Source organism: Panthera onca, chromosome C2 (genome assembly GCF_046562875.1).
Source record: "Panthera onca isolate mPanOnc1 chromosome C2, mPanOnc1 haplotype 2, whole genome shotgun sequence".
Classification (NCBI taxonomy): domain Eukaryota; kingdom Metazoa; phylum Chordata; class Mammalia; order Carnivora; family Felidae; genus Panthera; species Panthera onca.
In genome coordinates this window covers 31,000,739-31,022,834 of record NC_138347.1, presented here as the reverse complement: position 1 = coordinate 31,022,834, position 22,096 = coordinate 31,000,739, and the positions used below count along the sequence as shown (strand labels likewise).

General features: G+C 35.7%; 1 protein-coding gene across 19 annotated transcripts in view; it reads right to left on the bottom strand.

Moving 5' to 3' along the window:
* Window positions 1-415: 415 nt before the first annotated feature.
* ROBO2 (roundabout guidance receptor 2) overlaps window positions 416-22,096 on the bottom strand; it is a 1,697,359-nt gene continuing 1,675,678 nt past the window's right edge. For 4 of the 19 annotated variants that reach the window (XM_060640255.3, XM_060640252.3, XM_060640258.3 and 1 more), the window contains 5 exons: window positions 18,385-18,567; window positions 15,990-16,163; window positions 8,770-9,042; window positions 6,846-7,046; window positions 418-4,587 (listed from right to left, as the gene is read on the bottom strand). In XM_060640255.3, the coding sequence (XP_060496238.1) occupies window positions 4,586-4,587; window positions 6,846-7,046; window positions 8,770-9,042; window positions 15,990-16,163; window positions 18,385-18,567 (833 nt within the window). In that variant the 3' untranslated portion in view covers window positions 418-4,585. Of the gene's footprint in view, window positions 4,588-6,845; window positions 7,047-8,769; window positions 9,043-15,989; window positions 16,164-18,384; window positions 18,568-22,096 lie in introns of all 19 variants that reach the window. The other 15 variants (XM_060640265.3, XM_060640269.3, XM_060640270.3 and 12 more) reach the window with 12 other exon arrangements.

Sequence of the window (22,096 nt, the reverse complement as noted above, 5' to 3'; positions counted from 1 at the left end):
TTAAATGAAACTCTGAAGTGTATTACCCACTTACCATGTGCTTTAAAAATAGTTTTTAATAAATTGCTTCAGAGTTCAAGAAGTTTCTTTTTTCACTTTTACTATTATTATATAATTTTAAAGAATGCATAACCTTCTTTTTTATTTTTAGAAATAATTTGATCTTGTAAGTGTAGTTAGTGAAAAAGAATGAAATATTCATGGAGTATAATAAAATTGGAACTTTTTCTTTTCTATCCAGTCTCTAAGATCACTTTTCAACATCCATCATCTTAAACAAAGTTATCATTAGCTACTCGAAGGCAATTAAGAAATATCCACTTTCTTCCAATTCTCATGCTTATTTATATTTAACAAATGATTTTTAGGGTAATTTTGTAGACAAGAAGTTTGTATTCTATCCATCTACAGGTCTTTATGGGGTGGGGAAGGTCAGATCTGGAAAGGAGGGCGTATAGAGTGGAATCTATGATTTCAAATGCTTTTTTGTATTCATCAGTGTCATTAGTATAGTCATTTATATAAGTCAGTTCCAATTGTATTTACCACTGCCCAACCCATTACCACAAGAGAAAATAAGATTTTGCATTTGGTCACAAAATATTAATGGGGAGTTGCACAAGTGACAGTATGGTCTGTTTTGATTATTCTACAAGGCAAGTCTGTTTTACATAAATGGCTTTTTTACAAATTTGAAATGTGAATATATTTTATTTTTTCCCAGTGAGTACACAATACACAATTCTTTGACAATACTATTAACCAATTTTATGCCAATTTCTTTTCTGGTCTAACATCAAATGAAACACATTAAGATTTTGGACGCTGTTTGGTGACTTAAACAAACTAGTTAAAAAAAAGTCAATCTATAAAACAAAGTATAAAAAGTCTACCCACGGCCACAAAATCCCTTATCTTGCAACACTTTAAAGTCACAATAAATGATTTTGAAGATGATGAGATAAGAAAAATCAGTAAACTGAAATTCATTTAAAAAAGGTATGGGGTTCCATTTGAAGTACACATTGTAGAGAAGCAAAATAAAAGTAACTTCATCTCTAAGATAATGTGGAAAGACATGTTGCTTTACACCAATTCTTGGCATGTAACTTGATAAATACAATGTACAGAAGCAGATGTACAAATTAGTGAATGTCATGGATCTGCATATCTTTAATACTGATACACAATCACTTTCCAGTGAGGAAGATAAACCACAGTTTAGAGCTCATCGGCATTGTTATAATTATGTTGTCAATGGACAATTACCTAAATTTGTTGAACAGAAATTGGAGGTGTTCTATCAAAGCTCGTATAAACTTTCAACTTGAATCCCATTGAAGATATATTTAAATTCCCAGAGCATTAAACTATGACAAAGAACACCATTTAATCTGTTTTGTTAGAGCAAGTATACGTGCAACATTTTTACTTCCCTTTGGTTATATGATATCTTAAGTGTTGGTCTTGATTTTCCTATATGCTCCCTTGTACTGAGTTCGAATCCTATGAAGGAATCCATTGTTGTCAAGTCCCTGGACTATCCCACTTTAAATACATCATGGAAAAGATCTGGGGAGGGGTGGGGCGACTCTCTCTGCACACACTGAGGCATTCCTGAGCTGGGATACTGATGGGTGTTTCCCCAATGGAGACTTTGCACGTTGAGAATGGAGCTGTATTGTTCAGGGCCTGGCTGCACCATGGCATTGCCTGTGAGCGTGAGATAAGTTTACATTCTCTCCCATCCAGATTTCCCTCCGACAACTTATACAGGCCTTGTTTAGACCTGAAGAAGAGTGAGCTCAGTGATTTCTAATGACATTCATTGACTGGGCTGCAAAATGAAAAAAATGACGTTCTCATACATGTTTGTATTTCTTTAACGACATTCTGACTTACGCTGATTAGAAGCTTTTTTACATATACCAAGTTGTCAAAAGCTTTTGATTTTTTTCCCAGGATTCCTGAAGTCATTTGGATTGCCACAGTATTTGATCTTGTTCTAAATCTGTGAGGATGATATATTGGGTGCAAGATTTTACTGACCAATTTATTTAAAATTAGATTTAAAAGGGTATGTGGAATATTCTAAAAGAACATTCTAGGTAACCAACCATAAGGTCTCTGTTGCCAAAAGCTAACCAGAACAGTTAATTTATATACACTGAAAATAAGGTTTAAGGCTATGTCCTACGTTATTCCCGAAGTCACTTGCATACACGTAATCTAATTTTGAAGTCTTGGTTTATTAGTCACATACACCTTTTACCAGGGTACAAAGTCTATGTGTAATAAATGTAATGAACTAAAGCTTTAATCTAAAGTGGGTTATAGAATAGCATAAGGAGGGAACACGAACAAAACTTTGTTTTTAAACGGAAAGAGGTGAAGTAGGGAACCGCATAAGTAGAAATTAAATTCCTCACATCCTACTGTTGTGAATGTTACGTACTCATTCTTCACAGAAACTTTTCACCTTCCGTGGACAATCTGACCCAGAGAAACCAAACTGCATTCAAATCAGGCACTGATTATAGAAAGTTGCTACAGCATTTAATAAGTATGTTTGAGAATAGTTTTTCTCTTCAGTGAAGAAATGAACCACATGGCACCAAAAACATTGGGGCCCATTAAGAACATTAGTTTCCTCCACTCTTGCCTGTCGTGATGCAGTCTCAGGAAACAAAAAAGGGAAAAATCAAATTATGTTATCCCTTTGCTATTACAAATATGACATAGAATTGGTGACTGAGCCAATAATGCATGGAGTATGAATCATCACTCAAGCGGGTCCCATATTTTATGATTGATTCTAATCGTTACATCGAATATTTTTCAGAGTACAACTACTGAGCACATCATAGGGAAAACATGAGAAAGTATAACTAGAAGTCGAATTTACAGCTGTTGTAGGCAGCACATGGAAAAATGTCACAAGTGGGAATTTCAGGGAAGTTTTCTTCTACTGGACTGCTTCACTATTCACGTACAGTGGCTACGTATATTTCAAAGCCATATTCATTTTGACCATACATGACTGATGTTCAGGAATTTCTCGTTCTCAAAGTCGTGAAAACAAATGAGGCAGGACACTGTGATTAATGTCCACTTAACGAGGTTTGGTTTTATTTAAAAAGCGTATAAACATGCATTGTTTCTCCTTTAAAATTTTTCTTTTCAATTTACTCATTCAAAATGGGTCAAACATATTTTAGTCGGTAGCCAATTTCTGAGACTGTACCATAAAATGTTTCTTTCGATAAATCTACTTACTGTGAACTGAACATACTCTGAGCACTGCTTTTTAAGCACTTACAATTTGGCTATATATCTGGTGGCATGAACTTCACCTCTTAATCAAACAAAACACAGAATTGTCTATAGACTGCATGATTTTTTTCAAAGTCATAAATTTAAGCGATGCAGCTCTATCCTCTAGTGTGTACTGAACATGTATTAGAAAGATGAAACAAGATATTGCAATAGAGTTTTTGCATTTGGAAGCAGCCCGAGTATGTCCTAATAATAAATTGCCTCTTTAACTATTTGCTAGATATTCTAGAGTTCATTTTGTTTGTTTCCTTGGGGAACTTCATATTAGATCCTGACTTAATGAGTTGGAGAGATTAATTATGGTAATTCAGAAAATGCTTCTTGAAAACACTGTAATACAAACACAGCTCTTGCGAAACACCTTCATTTCCTTTTGCTTGTTATAATTCTCAGATGGGTCAATTACAATGACAGGTAAAGTTGATGCTACATATAACTTTCATTTTCATTTTCTTTTTCTTTCTCTTTTTAGCGAGTTTAGTACATCTTTGCTACCTGTGTATTTTAATACCTATTTAGCCTTAAGACTTAGATTTCCTTCTTTGACCCCTGCGTTTTGTCAATAGTAAAAGCCACCTTTCTGCTTTTCTTTTTATTGACTCAGTCCCTGGTACTCAAGGAAGACTTCGCCAACACCACTGTTCCTTTGCATCCTCCTGTTTCTACACCCCAACTGCAAACCATCTCACATGATTGGTTCCAACCAGCATATCCAGCCTAGCTTACAGTACAGAAACTCCCTTCACATTCAGTCTTGTTCTTCATGTCACGAGGAGTAGAGATTTGTGCTTATCACCAAATAAAATTGCAGTGCAAAATTTAAACATAAAAGTTACACAATTAAAAGTTAATATATGGCACCACAGCCTATTAATTCACATATAGTACAACAGACCAATAAAAACAGACAATAGTATGAACGGAGCTAAAAAGAGTGAGCTTGCATAGCAACGCACAAAAGAAATTATATACAGAGGAAAATCCTTTTCTTCCTGGAGGGCGAGTTTTGTTTTCTTTCTTTTGTATATACTCCTGACAAGAAAGAGTTAAGGTGGGTGGTGTACTTAAGAGAAGAACACAAGTAAAATATCTGTGGGATATGTGTGGCTGTGTGTCTTTACATTGCATTTACAGTCTTTTAATAGTACATAAATAAAGAAATTGTTCATTGCACTGTTTAGTGTCATCACTTCCATGAGTTCAGACCTGGTGGTCCTTCAGAGCAGCTTTGCATGTCTCCTCTCAGTTACTCTACAAAGAGATTAAGAAAATCAGAATAAGTTTGTATTGAACGTAAGTAGTCTTTCATCCCGACCAGTATAACAAAAAGTGAAACAAACAGATAATCAATGAAGATAACATCATCAGATAGCCTTGGTGAGGGTGTAAAGTTAAGAAAATGGACTTAGGGAAAGGGAAAGAAAAAGAAACTGCAAAACTTGGAGATTTAAAATCCAGGTAGAGCTATTTCTGCACTTCTCGCGCATCTCTAACTATTCTAAAAGTCAAAGAAAAATCCAAGTAGGCATGAATCAAATTAAAAATTATAAACATATCTTACTAATAATCAGATTAATAATAGAAAACAATAAGGCTAACTCTAGTCAAGAAATAACTTACAGTCTGAAAGTACTTTTACTTTCCATTATTTCATGACATCCCCCAGTCTGTGATGTAAGCATAATAGTAATGCGATTTTTAAGATAAGGGGGTGGAGATTAGGAAGGTAGTTTACTTGTTCTGGGCTAAGACTGGAACCCAAGGCTGTTCCTTCAGCATTGCTTTTAAGCTGAATTCAAATAAGCAGCTGAAAATACTCAACAAGTATAATTTGGACATTGGATAGCAGAAGTGGTCAATTTCAAGAAAAAAATTAACACCAAGAGTTCAGTGCTTCTTACTGTGACATATTGTGACATCCTATCTTTCTCTGTCAGCTGATATTATATTTTTATAGATTAGTTATACTAACCATCAATGCTGGATCTTTATTCAAAAAGAAAATTGTATATATATATATAATGTTATTATAATCAAAGTACTTCAAATGAACTGAAATCAAAAATCAACTTTAAAAAGTTGACTCTTAAAATAAATAAATAAAGAAAGAAACAAATAAATAGGGGTACCTAGATGGTTCAGTCAGTTAAGCATTAACTCTTGGATTTGGCTCAGGTATGATCTCAGGGTCGTGAGATCGAGCCCCGCATGTGGCTCCATGTGGAGCGTGGGTCCTACTCAAGATTCTCTCTCACCCTCTCTCTCTACCCCTCCCCCAACCCTCTCTATCTCCCTCACTTGCACAGGTTCTCTATGAATACATACATACATACATACATACATAAATACATAAATGAATAAATGAATAAAGACAGACATCAACTAGGGAATGAAAAATTCTTGAGGTTCTTTAAAAACTAACAAAGGGCCAATATGTTTCCCTTTCTTTATATGCTCAGTTAAAAAGGTAAACAAAACTACAAATAATTAACTTATAAATATTAAAATTAATTGCCTAAAGATAGGCAATTTTTGTATAGTATAAGTCAGACTTGGAATAGAAGAAATGTTTATTTAATAGACAGCTGGAAATAGCAAAGGTCTACATTATGACCAAAACTGCTCAAAGTCATAAACATTTTTTTTCTCATAGCACAGCAAGATTTCTACTATTCTGAAATTTGTTTATTGTGCCAATATTATTGTTGAGGTTCAGGACATACTACTGCCAAATATGACACCTTGGCACACTGAATATCTGAAGCTGAAAGAGTTTGAGAAACCAACAGAAGCAGGAAGGTCACTCTGACCTCCCTCCCTCAACCCAAGTTTTTTTCTCTGAAACAGGTCCTAAAACTCCCACGTGAAAGATACGCTCCTTGTACCAGGAAGAAGGAAGATATTCTTATTCCCAGAGACAGGGAGTTTGGGGGCTGATAAACTGTGCAAACAAACCTTTTTAAACTAACCCTTTTCTTCTGAGTTACTTCTTTACCATTGACTGCTCCTACCCAAACCCTTCTGTCTCCTAAAACCTTCACAAATTTATTGCTTCTTTGTCTAAAAGATATAATAGGTTTCTGCTCTGGTCACTACTTTGGGTCATGGCTCATTCTCTTGTGAAGGCACCCATGTACGCTTTTCTCCTGTTCATCCTTTTTTTTTTTAAGTTTTTATTTATTTATCTTGAGAGAGAGTGTGTGAGCAAGGTAGGAGCATAGAGAGAGGGAGAGAGAGAATCCCAAGTAGACTCAGCACTGTCAGTGCAGAGCCCGATGAGGGGAAGGAACTCATGAACTGCAACATCGTGACCTGAGCCAAAATCAAGAGTCAGATGCTTAACTGACTGAGCCACCCAGGCGCCCGTCTCCTGTTTATCTTTATCAGTTAATTTTCAGACCCAACCAGGGACCCTAAGAGGATCAAGGAAAACTTTTACCTCCCCTGCATTATTAACCCAATGTTAGTTCTGAATCACCAGAGCCTTTCAAATGTCCTAAAGCACTTACATAATTCACCTGTAAACTGTCCTTGACTATTTGAGCCCATGTATCCTATGTCAAGAAGGTCGCTGGCATTGCGCTGGTGACTTCCTCTCAAAGCTTCGGCTTTCCTAGGTCCAGTGGATCCTTTAGAAGAAGCTGTTCCTGATGAGCTGTGACCTCCTGGAGATGGGAAACTGGGCTTGCTGTAGGGCACCAATGTCTCCTCTGAAAAAGAAATACAGAGTGCTAAGCTAAACAACAACATGGAGACAAAAGAAATTTAACTTTAAATATAAAGACGGGCTATTCTACCATTTCACTCTTTATTAAAATTAACAATAAGAGGTTTAAGAAGGCCCGGGTATTAAAAGAATTTCCATGTGCCAACATTTCCTATAACAGGAACTAAAACAGGATTGAATCAAAGGAAATTTGGGGATAAAAATATAATATTACATATCACTTTGAACATTTAAATTCTTTACAAAAGAGAGCTGCAGACAACGAAACTTATTGTTTAACTAAAGCATCTCTGAGCATAATTTCTGGAGTTCAGTGAGGCTCCAATTAAATTTTTCCATGAAGACTGAATAAACATGGTGTTTTTCCGCTTTAAATTATAGCGACATTCTCTCAGTCAATTAATATGAAGAACCATGTATTAGTTAAAATAAGCTCCTTAAATTTTTGCCGTTTCTTGGGATATAAACACATTATTTTAAAGATTGTGTATTTACTTAAAAGAAAAAGAGAGATACACATTTTAACAAACGATAAATAGTAAATACAAAGTTTTTTTTAAATGCAGCAACTCTCTACAAATAACTCGTTATGTGTATTATTAAATACCTAATATTTTTGAAACATTTTTTTCTTTCCTTCTTTCTTCCTGCCTCCTTCTCTACCTCCTCTTTTTTTTTCTTTCTTTCTAGATATGAGCTACAATTACTGTGATGACTGCCACTCTGTTTAGATGGTCTTTATGGAATCACAATAATAATTTGTTTTTCTCTCACAGCCTGCATGATGTAACTTCCTAAATATTTCACTAAATCTCGACATTCAAGTTGACATGTTTTGGTTCTTCCATATATTAAATTTTCTCAAACTTTGAGCACCCAGTTGTGATATCATATAATTATTAAAAATGCATGGGTAGAGGATATATCTAGAAAAGATGGAGTCCAGGTTCAAAAATCAATGTATAAAGAAACTCTCAAATGTCATTTGTGTTTGTGTGTACATTTTAATACTCAATGAAACCTGATACGAGAAGAAATGTTCCAAAAAATGTATTTCTATAATAGGCCCAAACAACCACCACTCCTCCAAAAAAAAAAACCCAACCACAAATAATGAAATTTATTTTGTGACAATTCCAGGAAGTTTGATTCATAAATAAGAATATTTCCCAGTGAAATGTTAACAACCCACTAAATTTAACCAGCTGGAGAAACTGTAGGCCCTGTTTAAGCTCTTTTTTTTCCTGAGAATACTGTGACTGGGCATTTCAGTACTTTTGTTATTTCAATGAACTCAACGAATTGACCGAAAGGAGCTCTCCTTTCAAAATGACTAGTTACTTCAGTCAAAACGAAACTGGTTGAAGGCAGAGATTATAGTGACATTAAGACGAAATTTGGAGGTCTTAAAAGCATTCAGCATAAACATTACAAGGCAAAAAATCAAATTGTCTCCTGAACAATCCAGGTAAAAAAAAGCTTGGAGGTCTCTTGAGCTCAGACCTCTATGCAGAGGGTAAGGAACAATCCCCATGGGAATGAGACTTAAGATGTGTCAGTGAGCTCTGCCGAGGAATCCCAACTTTTTAGCGATTCAAGGCAAACATATTTCAGATGCTCTTAAACAACTGCCATTTCTAAGTACCTGGTAGGGGGGGAAAAAACAGGTAAAAGTCCACACTTTCTTAGGACTGTGCAGAACACACCTGGTCCAACACTTTGTTTGTGTAGGGCTTTCCGTATATCTTCTTGGCGCTCTGTGGAGTTTATCCATTCTTGGGTTTGTCGCTGCCACTCTAGGGATGCTCTAGCTGGACAATCCAATGAGCTCTTTGTGTCTTCTAAGGTGGATGCTTGTGGTGTCTCCAGAGAGCTTCCTTTTCTCTCTGTTGAGGTTTCCACGTTACCAGCATGCTGGCTCGGGCCTATTTGCTGCCTTAAACCCTGACCTGGAGGGGGATCTGGTGGTGGTGGAAGATCTAAAAATTGTGAATAATGTTTAGAATGGACTACAATGTAATGAAAAATACAGGTTCTGATTCAAGATGAAGAAAAAAACCCATGCCCTCGTAAAGGTCTCACTCACGCAAAATAAATTTGGTGGGGGGAGGCAAAGGTCAGTTATTTCTTCCTAAAATGCATATTATTGATCTCTTTTCTACCTTTTGATCACACTGTATTTGAAACAAAATTGACTAATTTCAACTATTATATGTGGAGAGTGTTTTCAATTGCACACTGAGGCTAATGTTCAAGGTATAAAGGGCATTTTATATTTTCTCCATAGTTTATCCAATGTTCACCCCCACCTCCCCAAAGTAGAAATATCATGACACAAAATGACTAGACATTCTAGCAGCTGTGTTAATAAAAGGCCCCTGGAAGAATAAAAGCTGTCCTGCCAATCTCCATAGGAAATGTTGCCCTCGGGAAATTAAGAACTATATGCCGTATCATATGCAACATATGACTGCCTTTACCCATGTATGTGGTACATTTAGCAACAGTCAAAGGGTTAAGCTAACATTTATTAAATGCAATTAACATTCTGCCTGACAACCAATTCTGGCTGTTCGTTTCATGAGTTAGCTAATGAGTTACAACTAATACATTATAATCTTCCAATGTATTAATTTTAATAAGTAATAACCACTGTTCAGAGTACAGATAGAATATGCCTCATGGTGCTAGAGTAGACAATGCATCATAAAAATTTGAGATGTAGTAGAATAGATAACTTTGCCAAAAAGCTCTTTAAATTAAATATAAGATGTGAAAAAACTAAAAAGTTCAAATGCTTAGCCAATTTTTCATTTTCCTTTTATTAGTTAGCTGTTTGGATCATGACACCTTTATACTTTGATTTGTCTTCAACTGTGATATCATAGTCTCTTCTTTCATATTTCTTTAAGTATTATATTAGTTCTATTACATGATTTATGCCATTATACTAGTTCTAGAATTACTTTGTTGAAGATTTTGAAATCTCCTGAACATTCTAAACATTTTTTTGGATTATTATCTTGTAATTTTTCTGGTATACTACTGCAAACTTCTCTGTTCATCCTCAGAATATCAGTGATTACATAATGTCAATTATTATTGATATAATATTGATACAATATATATTGATATATTAATTATATATATCAGTGATATATAATTGGTTCATAAAATCAAATACCATATATAATACACATATTTATATTATTAATAGGTGATATTGCATATAGATAGTCCATTATTTCCCACGCCATTGTTGTATTTGTGCTCTTATTTCTAAGAGTACTGTTTGTGACACTTAAAAGGAAGAAGTATAAATTTCTTGTGTACAAAAGACAGGCTTCCTCCAGAAAGGCTAAGTTGCTCTCTTTAAAGACTTTATTAAGAAGCCTTATACCTTCTTTCTTAACGAGCAAAATGATATTGTCCTCCACTGAATTGACAATAACACTCTCCTCTGCATCTGCTTTGGGAGTTCCCATATTGAAGCAGCATTCCCAATTCATACATATGTCCTCTTGGTAGATTATGAATTACTAATTATTGAAGGGAACAAGATTTCCATCTGGGAGAATACAGTTGCATTTGGAAAATTTCTTCCAAAATGAAGAGCTAATCCAATATCGTGATATCTGTTCGTAGAACAGTCCACCAAGGGGTGTAGTGTTTCCTTTATATTCAATCTGACTTCCTTCAGTATGTATTATTATAAATGTAAAGCAATCATTTCATTGGAGTGTTTGGCCTTAAGACTGCCAGCAGGGGGGAAATTATTACATTTGCTTTCAAAATAACATATCTTGTCATTGATTTTTATTCTCCATCAAAGGAGCTTCATTTTTAAAATGGACAAAATGGCATCTGCTTATGCTAGCTGAAATTCTGATTACTATTTAATTTAACCTGAAATTATATGGCTACATAATTAAGTCATATACTTGGAATTTGTATACTCTAAGAAGAAAGTACATGGCGTGCACATTGAAATAAACGAATTGGAAAAAGATGGGATTAAGAATGACTGTGGAAAAAATAAAAATATGTAATCAAATATGTTTACTTAAATTTATTATTAATTTCCAAGTTGATTCATTTTGACTAAATTAATTCACTAACGAGTCTCTTACTGGCTTACTCAGGATTTGCTGTTATCAGGCACACAACAATCCAATGAAATATGTGCCATTATTATCCACTTTTTAGAAAAAAAAAGGCAAAAAGAAATCAAATACCTCCAGCTTGGATCTCTCCTTCCATCAACTTCAGACTCACATGACTAAATCCACACTTAGGTGTTCTACTTATTTAGAAAGCATCTACTTTCACATATCAAAACTGAGCCCTGGACCTTCCTTGACAAAACATGCTTCTTCTCTAGTGTTCATCATCTCAAATAGTAGCAATTGCATTCTACAAGATGACCAAAACTTTGGCATAATCGTTGACATCTCTGCTTTACAACCTGTATTTAATTTCAGTAACAAATCCTGTGGCACCAATCCCAAGCTATAGCCAGAATTCAACCTTTCTCATTGCTTCCACTGATTCTACCTGGGTAGAAACCTCTGACATCAATTCCCTATATTACTTCTACAACCTGCTATGTGGTTTTTGTGCTTCCACAGAGAAGTGCATTTAATCTGTCTCAACATAAAAACGGGGCGCCTGGGTGGATCGGTCGGTTAAGCATCCTACTCTTGGTTATAGCTTAGGTCATGATCTCATGATTTGATTTGTGAGTTTAAGCCCTGCATCCAGATTGGGATCCTGCTTGGAATTCTCTCCCTCCCTCTCTCTGCCCCTCCCGTGCATCCCTCCTTTGGGAGCACATGGACTCTCTCTCTCAAAATAAATAAACTTTAAAAAAAAATAAAAATAAAACAAAAATATAAGTAAGATCATGTTACTCCTCTGCCTTAAACACACACACACACACACACACCCCTTCAGTGGTTTCCTGTTCAAAGTAAGAGCCTTGCCCTTATAGAAGTTTAAGGTCTTTTGGTGCCTGGGTGGTTCAGTTGCTTAAGCATCTGACTTCAGCTCAGGTCATTATCTTGTGGTTTTTGGGTTCAAGCCCCATGTTGGGCTCTGTGCTGACAGTTCAGAGCCTGCAGTCTGCTTCAGATTCTGTGTCTCCCTCTCTCTCTGCCCCTCCCCTGCTTGTGCTCGGTCTCTCATTGTCTCTCTAAAATAACATTAAAAAAGTTTAAAGCCCTACAAACACTGGTCCTTGCTTATTTGTCTAAACTTACATTTTATTCTGTGGCTGTCTGCTTCAGTCACACTGCTTCTCTTACTTTTTATCAAACAAGCTTCAGGCTGGGGCGCCTGGGTGGCTCAGTTGGTTAAGCGTCCGACTTCGGCTCAGGTCACAATCTCGTGGTATGCGAGTTCGAGCCCCGCGTCGGGCTCTGTGCTGACCGCTCAGAGCCTGGAGCCTGTTTCAGATTCTGTGTCTCCCTCTCTCTCTGACCCTCCCCCATTCATGCTCTGTCTCTCTCTGTCTCAAAAATAAATAAATGTTAAAAAAAAAAAATTAAAAAAAAAAAACAAGCTTCAGGCTTCCAGTTGCTGTTCTCAGTTTCTGGAATGACTTTTCCTCGATATCAGCATTGTTTTTTCCCTTTTAATCTTTTAGTCTTCTCTAATGTCATCTTCTTGGTCAAGCCTTCCTTGAGACTCTACTTAAAAAAGACCTCGCCTAACCTTTGTATTTCTCAACTACCTATGTTTTTTCTCCATGACACTTATGACCATCTTACCTACTTTTATTTTGTTTGTCTCTATCTTCTCTCAACAGAATGTAAACTCCAGGAAGATAAGGAATTTTGTCTGTTTGGTTTCCATTGCCTATCATTTGTTATATGCTTAGTAAATATTTGAATGAACAAATTAATAAATACAGAAATTCGCTCAACGGTCCAAGCCAGTCTGTGGCAGAACTAGGAAAGTTCTCTAACCAGGACATTAGGAATGAGGGGAGAACAGGCTAGAAGCAGCTGATCTAGGGAAAAAAAAGGTTGATGGATAGAAAAATACTTCTTCTGCCTTCTTCCTTCAGTATTGGTTAATATATTGGCTTGAAAAGGTATTCTTTGACTTATGCATGTAGAAGAGAAGATTTGGATGGAGCAATGGCTGCTTCGAAGAGAATTCAAAGGAGCAAAATGTTCCTTGACATGTGTGTGGGTTTTTTCATAGTCTTTAAGACAGAGCCTTATGTTTACCACCATTCCCAATTCCTCTTCCTAGACACAAGAGAATATCACTTTCCCAGTAGTTAGTCTGATGTCATGTGACAGTGTACTTGTCAGTGAGATGATAAGGGATATGCACCACTTGCAGGCCTGACCAGAGAACGTCTCAAGTGATCACTCTGTTTTTGTCTTCCCCTCACTCAGAAGCCATAAATGTCGCACTGTAAAAATAATGGTATCCCAATACTGAAAAAGCGTATTTTCTTACATTAGTACTTAGAGGAGAGACACCTGACCTTGATAAATTATTATGTTCATGGGAAACAAACTTTTGCGGTGCTGAGCCACTGAGGGATAGAAGTTCTTTGGTATAGCAGCTGGCGGTAATTATTCTGATTAATTTGCTCACAAAACACAATTTTAAAATGTATAAAGCAAAAGTTTTCGTGTAAAAATGTCTAGGCACTAAGTGCTGCTAAACAGCAACCTGCCCCAAAAGAACGGTTTGATTTCACATACAAATAATAAAAAAATTATTACCAATGCCTGGATTGATACCATATAAATGCTATGAGACATACATTTGCTATAAAATAGCAACATCCTTAAGGATAATCTGTAGACTGTCATCTACAATAAATGCCCTCATATCATAAATAAAACATCATTGGATCATATACTTGTGAAGACATGGGAGCCAAAATTCCCTTTGCAATATCACTACTTCCAAAATATTTCTACTAACAACACATAATCCATAACCTGGCTTTGCAATGCTGGCAAGTTTAAAAGTTAGGAACCTATTAGTTGTGAGAAAGATAAGCAATGTATTGATCATGCTTTAAACTAGGTGGAAGGTTGCTTTAACCAGACATTCTGCTAAAAATTGCAAGAAAAGAATTTTAGGAAGAAAAGGAGAGCTCTCTATTTTGTTGATTTATATTTTATGCCTTCCACATATTCTGGATATAATCTTCAAACATTTCAGAAAAAACGTTTTTCTTTTCTTTTTCCACAACATTCGTAGCAGAAAAACTATACAAAATTATTAATTCTGAGATTTATAAGTAGCATACCAGTGGGAGTGGTCCTTTTTATTTAGAGAGTATAAGATCAACACTATTGACTGCTTTAAGTGCTTAACTAATCTTCAGACCATCTGAGGCAGCGAGGCAGCGGTGAGCATTTTTGTTCAGCACAGGATATTCGCTTATAAAGCACCAAAATCTCAAGTGTACCTTTGCCCTCATATTCCATAAAACACTTCCCAATGAAAAAAAAGTAACAGGAAAGATAAGGAAACCTAAAAGCTTTTAGAACAAGTTATGTTTGACTTTTAAAATCTTCCTTGCCTTAAAAAATGACAAAAGAAATCACAAAGATGGCTGCCAGATACAGACCTCCCCCACCCACCCAAACTAATAAAGAACAGATGTTTCTTTCCCAACTAGGCCTCATTCTGTCCTATAATGGTAAGTCCAAGAGAGTAAAATGAATGCTAAGGACTCACTCACAGCACCTCAGTGCTCGCTGCACGTTAGATTCACTCGTGGAGCTTTAAAAACACTCATAATTGGTTTTCACCCAGAACAATTAAATCCCAATCTCCAGAGTACAATTTAAGAGTTCCCTAGATTGTTCTAATGCGCAGACTGGGTAGGTTCACTCTTGTGGTGTTTAGTAGAACTACCTCAAGACAAACTCTGTGTGTTTACAGGGGATAGTGCTGAGAAGAGGGAACAAATTTACCTTTGGCTCAGACATCAAACTAGGCTCTTTACATATATCATCCTAAATATTCCTTAGATAAAACTTCATGATAAATAGTTGTATTCCTACATTTAAATGTATGAGAATTAAATTGAACATATGGGAGATAAATCCTGCTCTGTAAAGCTACTGAACTCTTCTTTATTGAACAAGGACATGTCCCAGGAATATTGTGCTTCCTGAAACCAACAGTGTTTGCTGTGCAAAGACTGAATGCTATACATAAATAAGAGGATTGGAATAGATCAACAAATGGGCCATGGGCCAAATTCAGCCACTGCCTGTTTTATCAATAAAGTTTTATTGGAAGTCAGTCACACCCATTCATTTATTTTTTTCTGTAGCGACATTCAGACTACAATGGCAGTGAATAGTTGTGACACAGACTGTATGGCCAGCTAAAGTCAAAAATATTTACTATCCGGACTTTTATAGAAAAGTTTGCTGACCCATCCATTCGCTGATCTGTAGCTAGCTTTTAGGCCTGAAATTCATGAAACTAAAAAAAGTTACTAAGTTACAAATCATTTCATGGTCTTTTTCAAAAGTGAAATACCACTGAAGTTACCTTAATTTGATATCAGAAATGTTCCAAATTTAATATCAGAAATGCATGCCAAGTGCCCATGCTATCTATGTTTTTTTTTTCCTAATCTCAAAAGGGAATGTTCACTAAAAGCATTGATGGAAAACTCCAGAATGGTAGCAAAATCAACATTGGAAAGTGGTATGGCATACATTTCTTGGGGCTTGGTAATATAGAAATAACTCCAGATTGTTAAAAAGAAAAAAAAGAGGGTGTTTTATTTAAACAAGACCATATTGCTAGATTTTCTGCCTTGTTACGTAATGAGGCAATGCCTAATCTACCATAGCTACTTTAATGTAGGTTAATGACTTGCACAGAGCACACCTCTTCAGTGAGGAGACAAGAGACAAGGAAACAAACCTACCGTCTGTCATTCCTTCCCTTCGATGAGGCAATGCTGGTTGTTGGTCCATTCTCCCTCCCTTGTGTTTTTTAGTGGGCCGAGGCCTCTGACTCTGACTCAGGGCTGCACTGGTATTACTGTCAGTAGAAAATGGGCTGGTTGGTCGAGGTCTTTGAGAGGAGGTAAAAGCTTTGCCTAAAAAGAAAACAAAGGGAATGTGGTACAGAGGATGTTACAAGGCAGTGATTGTGCGTGTCTTGTATTTCTGCTCCTACTTAGACTAACCTATAAACTTGCCTAGAGATGCCATTTGAAGATACCAAATACTGGTGCATCTCCATAAAAAAATGCCCTGTTGCATTCATTTTATCCAATTTTTAGTAACCAACACACTGCCCGCTGAAAAAAATTTAATAAATGAATAAAAAAACAAATCCACCAACCAAAAGCTTGAGATTACTTGGTTTATTATTTAACCTTGATGGTCTCAGTGATATTTTCATGGATATATGCAAATTAATGCTGCTTTTACTTCTTAAAATTAAGGAAGTTATTTCTGAAATGAATTATGTACTGTCTTATTTGCTTCATCAAATTTTATCCTTGGAATCTTATAAACTCACTTTCAGCACAGGAGAAATGTGTTGAAGTAAATGCATTTGAAAATTTACATGAAAGGTCTGCTCAAAGACATATATTAAACTGACCTTATCACCCATATAAATACACGATGAATTTTACTTCTTTTACAGAAACTCAATTGTATTAGTGTATAATATAGGATAGATAGCAGGTTAAAACCACCTTGCATATCCAAAGTGCAATAGGTATTTTCTGATGAATATTATTGTATCTGAGCAGACTCCAAATTCTCATTGCAAAATGAAATTGTGTTATGTCCTTTTTTTGAGCTTTAGTACATACCCAGGGAAATTTATTTTGTGAAAAGGGTAGCTAATAAATTTTCAACATCTTATGATTTCAATACAGTGTTTATTATGGTGAGAGAGGGTTGGTTTATGTGCATGTATTTATTCTCTTGTGCATGTTTTCATTTCACACAAAATTATTGTATGTAGTTACATTTTCTTAAGTCAATGTGACATGATATTGCTTAATGCTTTATTAGATATTAGCATACATGCAAGAAATGCACTTATGCCTTCTAATTTATTAGTTTCCTTGCACTGTCTCACTGCTGTGCTTACAACTATCCACAAAAAAAACACTCAGGCAACATAAAGTTTCTGACTTATGCCTTATAAAGCAAGAAAATTCAAATAACCATTATATTACAACATACTTTAGTTCGGATGCTATATGAAAAATAAACCTCTGCAATGCTTGGAGAAAATTTTTTATACCATTTGATGATTCCTAATGCATACTCAAAAGAAATACTGATGTTATAATTCAAAGAAAATGTCCAAGACTGATTTTTATAACCTGAGAGTTTAGTGAAGGGTCAAAATCGTTTTTCTTCACTTTCTGTTTGAATACTATTAAGATTTCAAAAATGCATTTAAAGTTTCATTAGTTTGTTTTGTAAGGTAGTTCAATTTAATTCATATAGTAGAACCTTCTTATATGTGCATTTAAGAATTACAGTCATATAAAAGCATGGATCATGCCAAAGTTATTTTTTTTTCAGTAAAACAAACACTTACAAATTACTGATCTATTATTAGAATGACTCTCATATTCATTTTGGGGAAAATAATCAGATATATGAAAAATTATACAATTGGTACTCGATTATTCTCAGAAACCCAAAGTAGATTATGCTACAGAGCAATACGCATGCAGTCATAATTTTATTCAAGTTGCAAATGCAGTGGGTGTATCTTTAATTAGCATCCTTTAAAACAAATAATACATTATTGGGTTAAAATTTTAACAGCCAAACAATTAATAAGACCATCAGCCATTTGAACTGTTAGACTGACAGCCTTAGACCCAGTCACCCCATGCTGAGGAAGCCTTCCCAGAAAACGCATTTGCAGAAAGAAATGGGGCAAAGGAAAGTAATGGAGATAAAAGCTGAATAATTTTAATCACTGGGCACATTATTGATTGTGTGAGAATTTTGCAAAGTGTGAGTTATTGAAAATTTAATGGCAATCTCAGTTGCAGCTTGGCTGTAATATAGAAAGGAAGCATATTCCAATTAATCAGCAGAGCCATGAAGGGAAAGGGAAATAAAGGATAGAAGGTGGTGAGTAGGAGCCTATTCTCGGCTCTGCAAAAGTAGCATCAGAAGAGAGTTCTGGTAATTGAGGATCCCAACCGTGGTCATGCATATTAAAGAAAGCCCTGCCGTCAGACTCACTGAAGAGAAAGAACAGGAGAAATATAGCTCGGTGTCTAAAGGACGAGAATCTCTCATGCAAAGAGTGTTGACTCAGAGTCTACCAACCTGTTCTTGTAAGGCTGGTTCCATCCAGCCTAAAACCAGCTTTATCTGCTGCTGCCACCAGTGCTTGTGCAAAGCTGCCGCTGGCAAAGATGGAGCCATCTGAGGAGCTACCTACACTAGATCTATGACTAGAAAAGTTACGATCCTCATCAGATGCAGAGCCCCATCCATTTACCATTGAACCTAAAAACAAATGTAGTTGTCTAGTGAGTGGGATATAGTGGATAGCCCATCTGCTTGCACACACTCTGCTAAGGAACAAATAAGCTGCCTCAATTCCTCACTCCTCCTTGAGGCAAGTCTGGTTTCATCACCACTTCTCTAGCCACATGCAAGCATCATCCATGTTTTACACATTCCCAGCGCGGAAGAATGAGTGTTATTTAAAACCTGTGTCTGTTTGCAACACGTGAACAAAACATGTTTCACAGGGTTCCACTCTTACATTGATTGAATCATTACATAATCATTTTCCAAAAGAGAATTACTATGTATATCTTGTGTCCTACAATTCAGGGAGGAACGCTTTTGTGGAAGTAAATTATAGTGCGTAAACTTATCAAAGACTCAGATGAAGAAACAGTGTGAATATATCGTGAATTTAGTGTTGGTTTTAATGATAATTTCCATTAAATATACGCTTGTATACTGGGGAAGTGCTAGAATTATTCCAAGGATTTGAAATACAAATTTAAATAATCAGGAAACATAACAACAAACATTATAAACCAAAAAAAAAAAAATGTATAAATGATATCAGAGCAAATAGACTTAGAACAAAAGGAAAAAAAATGTATCTTTGAAAATTTCTATGAATTTCAAAGCTCAGGATACTTTGTTGGTATTTTAATTGTTTTAAGAATTCTAGTTTTCTCTTTGTTGCTAGTCTTTGTCTTAGAAAATTAACCATTATGAAGAATACAATTGGCATTATTATGGATTTTTCTGCAAAATACAACATGGTGATAGAGGAAAAGAATCACCCTTTGATGTGCAAAATATGAACATACTGAGAAATAACTTTCATTCTTAATTTTTTGGCAAGTTATTTACAATTTTATATTTTTTCCTCGACCAAGTAATACTGAAACCGTAATCTATTATGTAATATAATTAACATTACAATATTTATTTAAGTTGTATACCATTACTTCATGACACAGTAAAGTGCCAAGTGTGGCTTAGCCTAAGTTTTATAAAGAGAGAGCAAAAAGAAGTATTTATAAGAAGTTAATTTTAGCTTTTCTAAATAAACCAATCACATATTCACATAAAGAGATTAAATTCAAGTGCCAGCGATTCCCTCCCCGGCCCCCGCTTTTTCTCCAATGTTTAAGAGACAACAGTATAGTTAGGAGTGTTGCTGTGATGAAGTATTTGTATGTGTAGTCTGGGTCCCGGGATACAGTAACAGGGGTTCATGCACTTGCAAGAGAGAGAGAAAATAGAAACCAAAGGGGTTAGAAGAATCTGAGAAGCTAAAAGGGTGTTAAGTGTAGCAGAGAAAGATAAGAGCTTTGATTCTATTTGCCAAAAGCACAGGGATACACTTCTTATTTTCCAAACAAATTCCCCTGACACAGGCCACTGCAAGGAAGCGCAGATAACACCAGCAACCGAGCCTCCTCTGAGAGAACCATTTCTGAGTTAATAATCGCAAGTCAAGGACCAACAGCCCAAAACGAAGGAAGAAATGATGTCATGGGCTTTGCAGTATAATGCTACGGTAGATAAGAAAAAAGAAAATCAAAGTGATTCAGTCCATGATCACCAGAGAATATGAAACCCTAGAACTGAGGATAGTTTTGAAATAAATGAAAGCTCATTCCTGTCCCTGCTATGTACTGTTTTCTGTATTTCTAAAGGTCTGCTGAACATCTGCAAATAAATCTGTGCTATCTGAAACTCACTCTCCAAACAATCATCTCCTTTCCTACATCTCCAATTTCATTCCTAAGCTCCTCCCGATTTCCTTCTGGTCCCTTTTATCTTCAGCGTCATCTGAACTACTTTTCTCATCTATCACATAACTTGGTTCCTTCACTCAAAACCTTACCTAGTTTGCCAGCGCCACATTCAGCTAACGAGTTAAGCATCTGAGATCCTTCAATATGTAGTCCAGCCTCCCTTTCCAGCCCCAGACCCTCTTAATAGCCTGTGTACTCCCACTGCCTGCCCTACGTAGCCTTACCTCTCATTCCTTAACACATCTCTGGATTGTCACTAACTCTATGGACCATTGTCAAACTTTAAAGTCCAAATCAATATCCCTTCTATCACCTTGATTCCATCTCACCTCGAACTCTGTCTTAAGAAGAATCAATTTCTCTGCTTCCTGTGTTTTTCAAACACTATGCATACAATAGCGTATCAGGTCTCTACAAACTATAGTTTGTTTCATATAAAGGTTTCTTCTTAGACAGTGGAACTCTAGAAATTGGGGACTCTTACTTATTTTCATATTTTTTCTATAGGTGCTTTTCTATAGGTGTTTTGTTTTCTATAGGTGCTTTCTATAGGTGTTTCAACAAACATTAGGCATACTGGATTAAATGTCTTCAACATTCTCATTACTCAGCATAATTTCTATGTGATTCTATCCCTTGTGCCATTTCCCAGCAATGAACTTATGATACTTATAGAAAAAATGTGCTCAAAAGAATTTCTAAAAAATATAGTAAACAAGGAATATAATGTCAGTCAACTTTTGTTGATAACTTGGAAAACAGGAAAAGAAGTGAGTTATTACCCAAAAGGGAAAATTTTAAAAATGATTAATATACATATCTTGGCTATGCTTTGATACAGTTGAATATAGATATTTGTCAATATCTTGATCAAAGTAAGATAATAATGTTATATTAAGTGGCAATTTACTTTTTTTCTCCTGAACTATCTATCCACACTCAACCATCTATCTTAATGTATTTAGTCCATTTTTGAAATAACTGAGTCTTTTTGTTTTTTCTCATTAATGTTGGCTTGCTGTGTGGTTCCAGCTTGAGGATTTGACATTTTGACAAGTAGTCTCTGAACCTGAAAATGTAGGAAAAATCCTATACCACAGCAGTGCCACTACAGAAATGCCACTTAGGGACATCTCTTAACAGAGTTAGCTTGACTTTTTCAAAAACACTCTGTTCATCTCCTGTGATAGTGAGTCCTTCATATAAGGATTTCAATGTACAAGTTTGCCAGTCCCTAAACATACCAACTACTTTCCTGCCTTTGTGTCTTTGCTCTGAGTTTATCTCGATTGTTAATGCAACTTTCCATTCCCTCAGAAATCCCAGTTATTCATGAAGTTTTCTTTGGTGCTTTCTTTTTTCTTTCTCTGGGAAAAGAGAGTAGCATGGAAGACATGGCTTCAAGTAGGTTTTGGTCAATACAGAAAGAACACCACTTCTGTTTTCTTTACTACTCTATGTAAGAGCTAAGAAATTAGATAGATGACTTCAGAGTTGAAGACACATGTGTCATATAGATTTGGCCATGGTGGACCACAGGAATCCTCATCACTAAAGAGAGGCAAGTGCCCTCAGGTTCCTATAGTTGAGTTCACCTTCAAATGGAGAGCAAGAAGGAAACACATCAAAAGAAGGCAATAAATTTTCTTTTTTCTTTGTCCCTTGGACTTTACCTTTGATAGCCCCTCTTCTGTAGTTAAATGTGATATATGGAATGGGTGCGTTTGTGCAGATCATTTTTATAG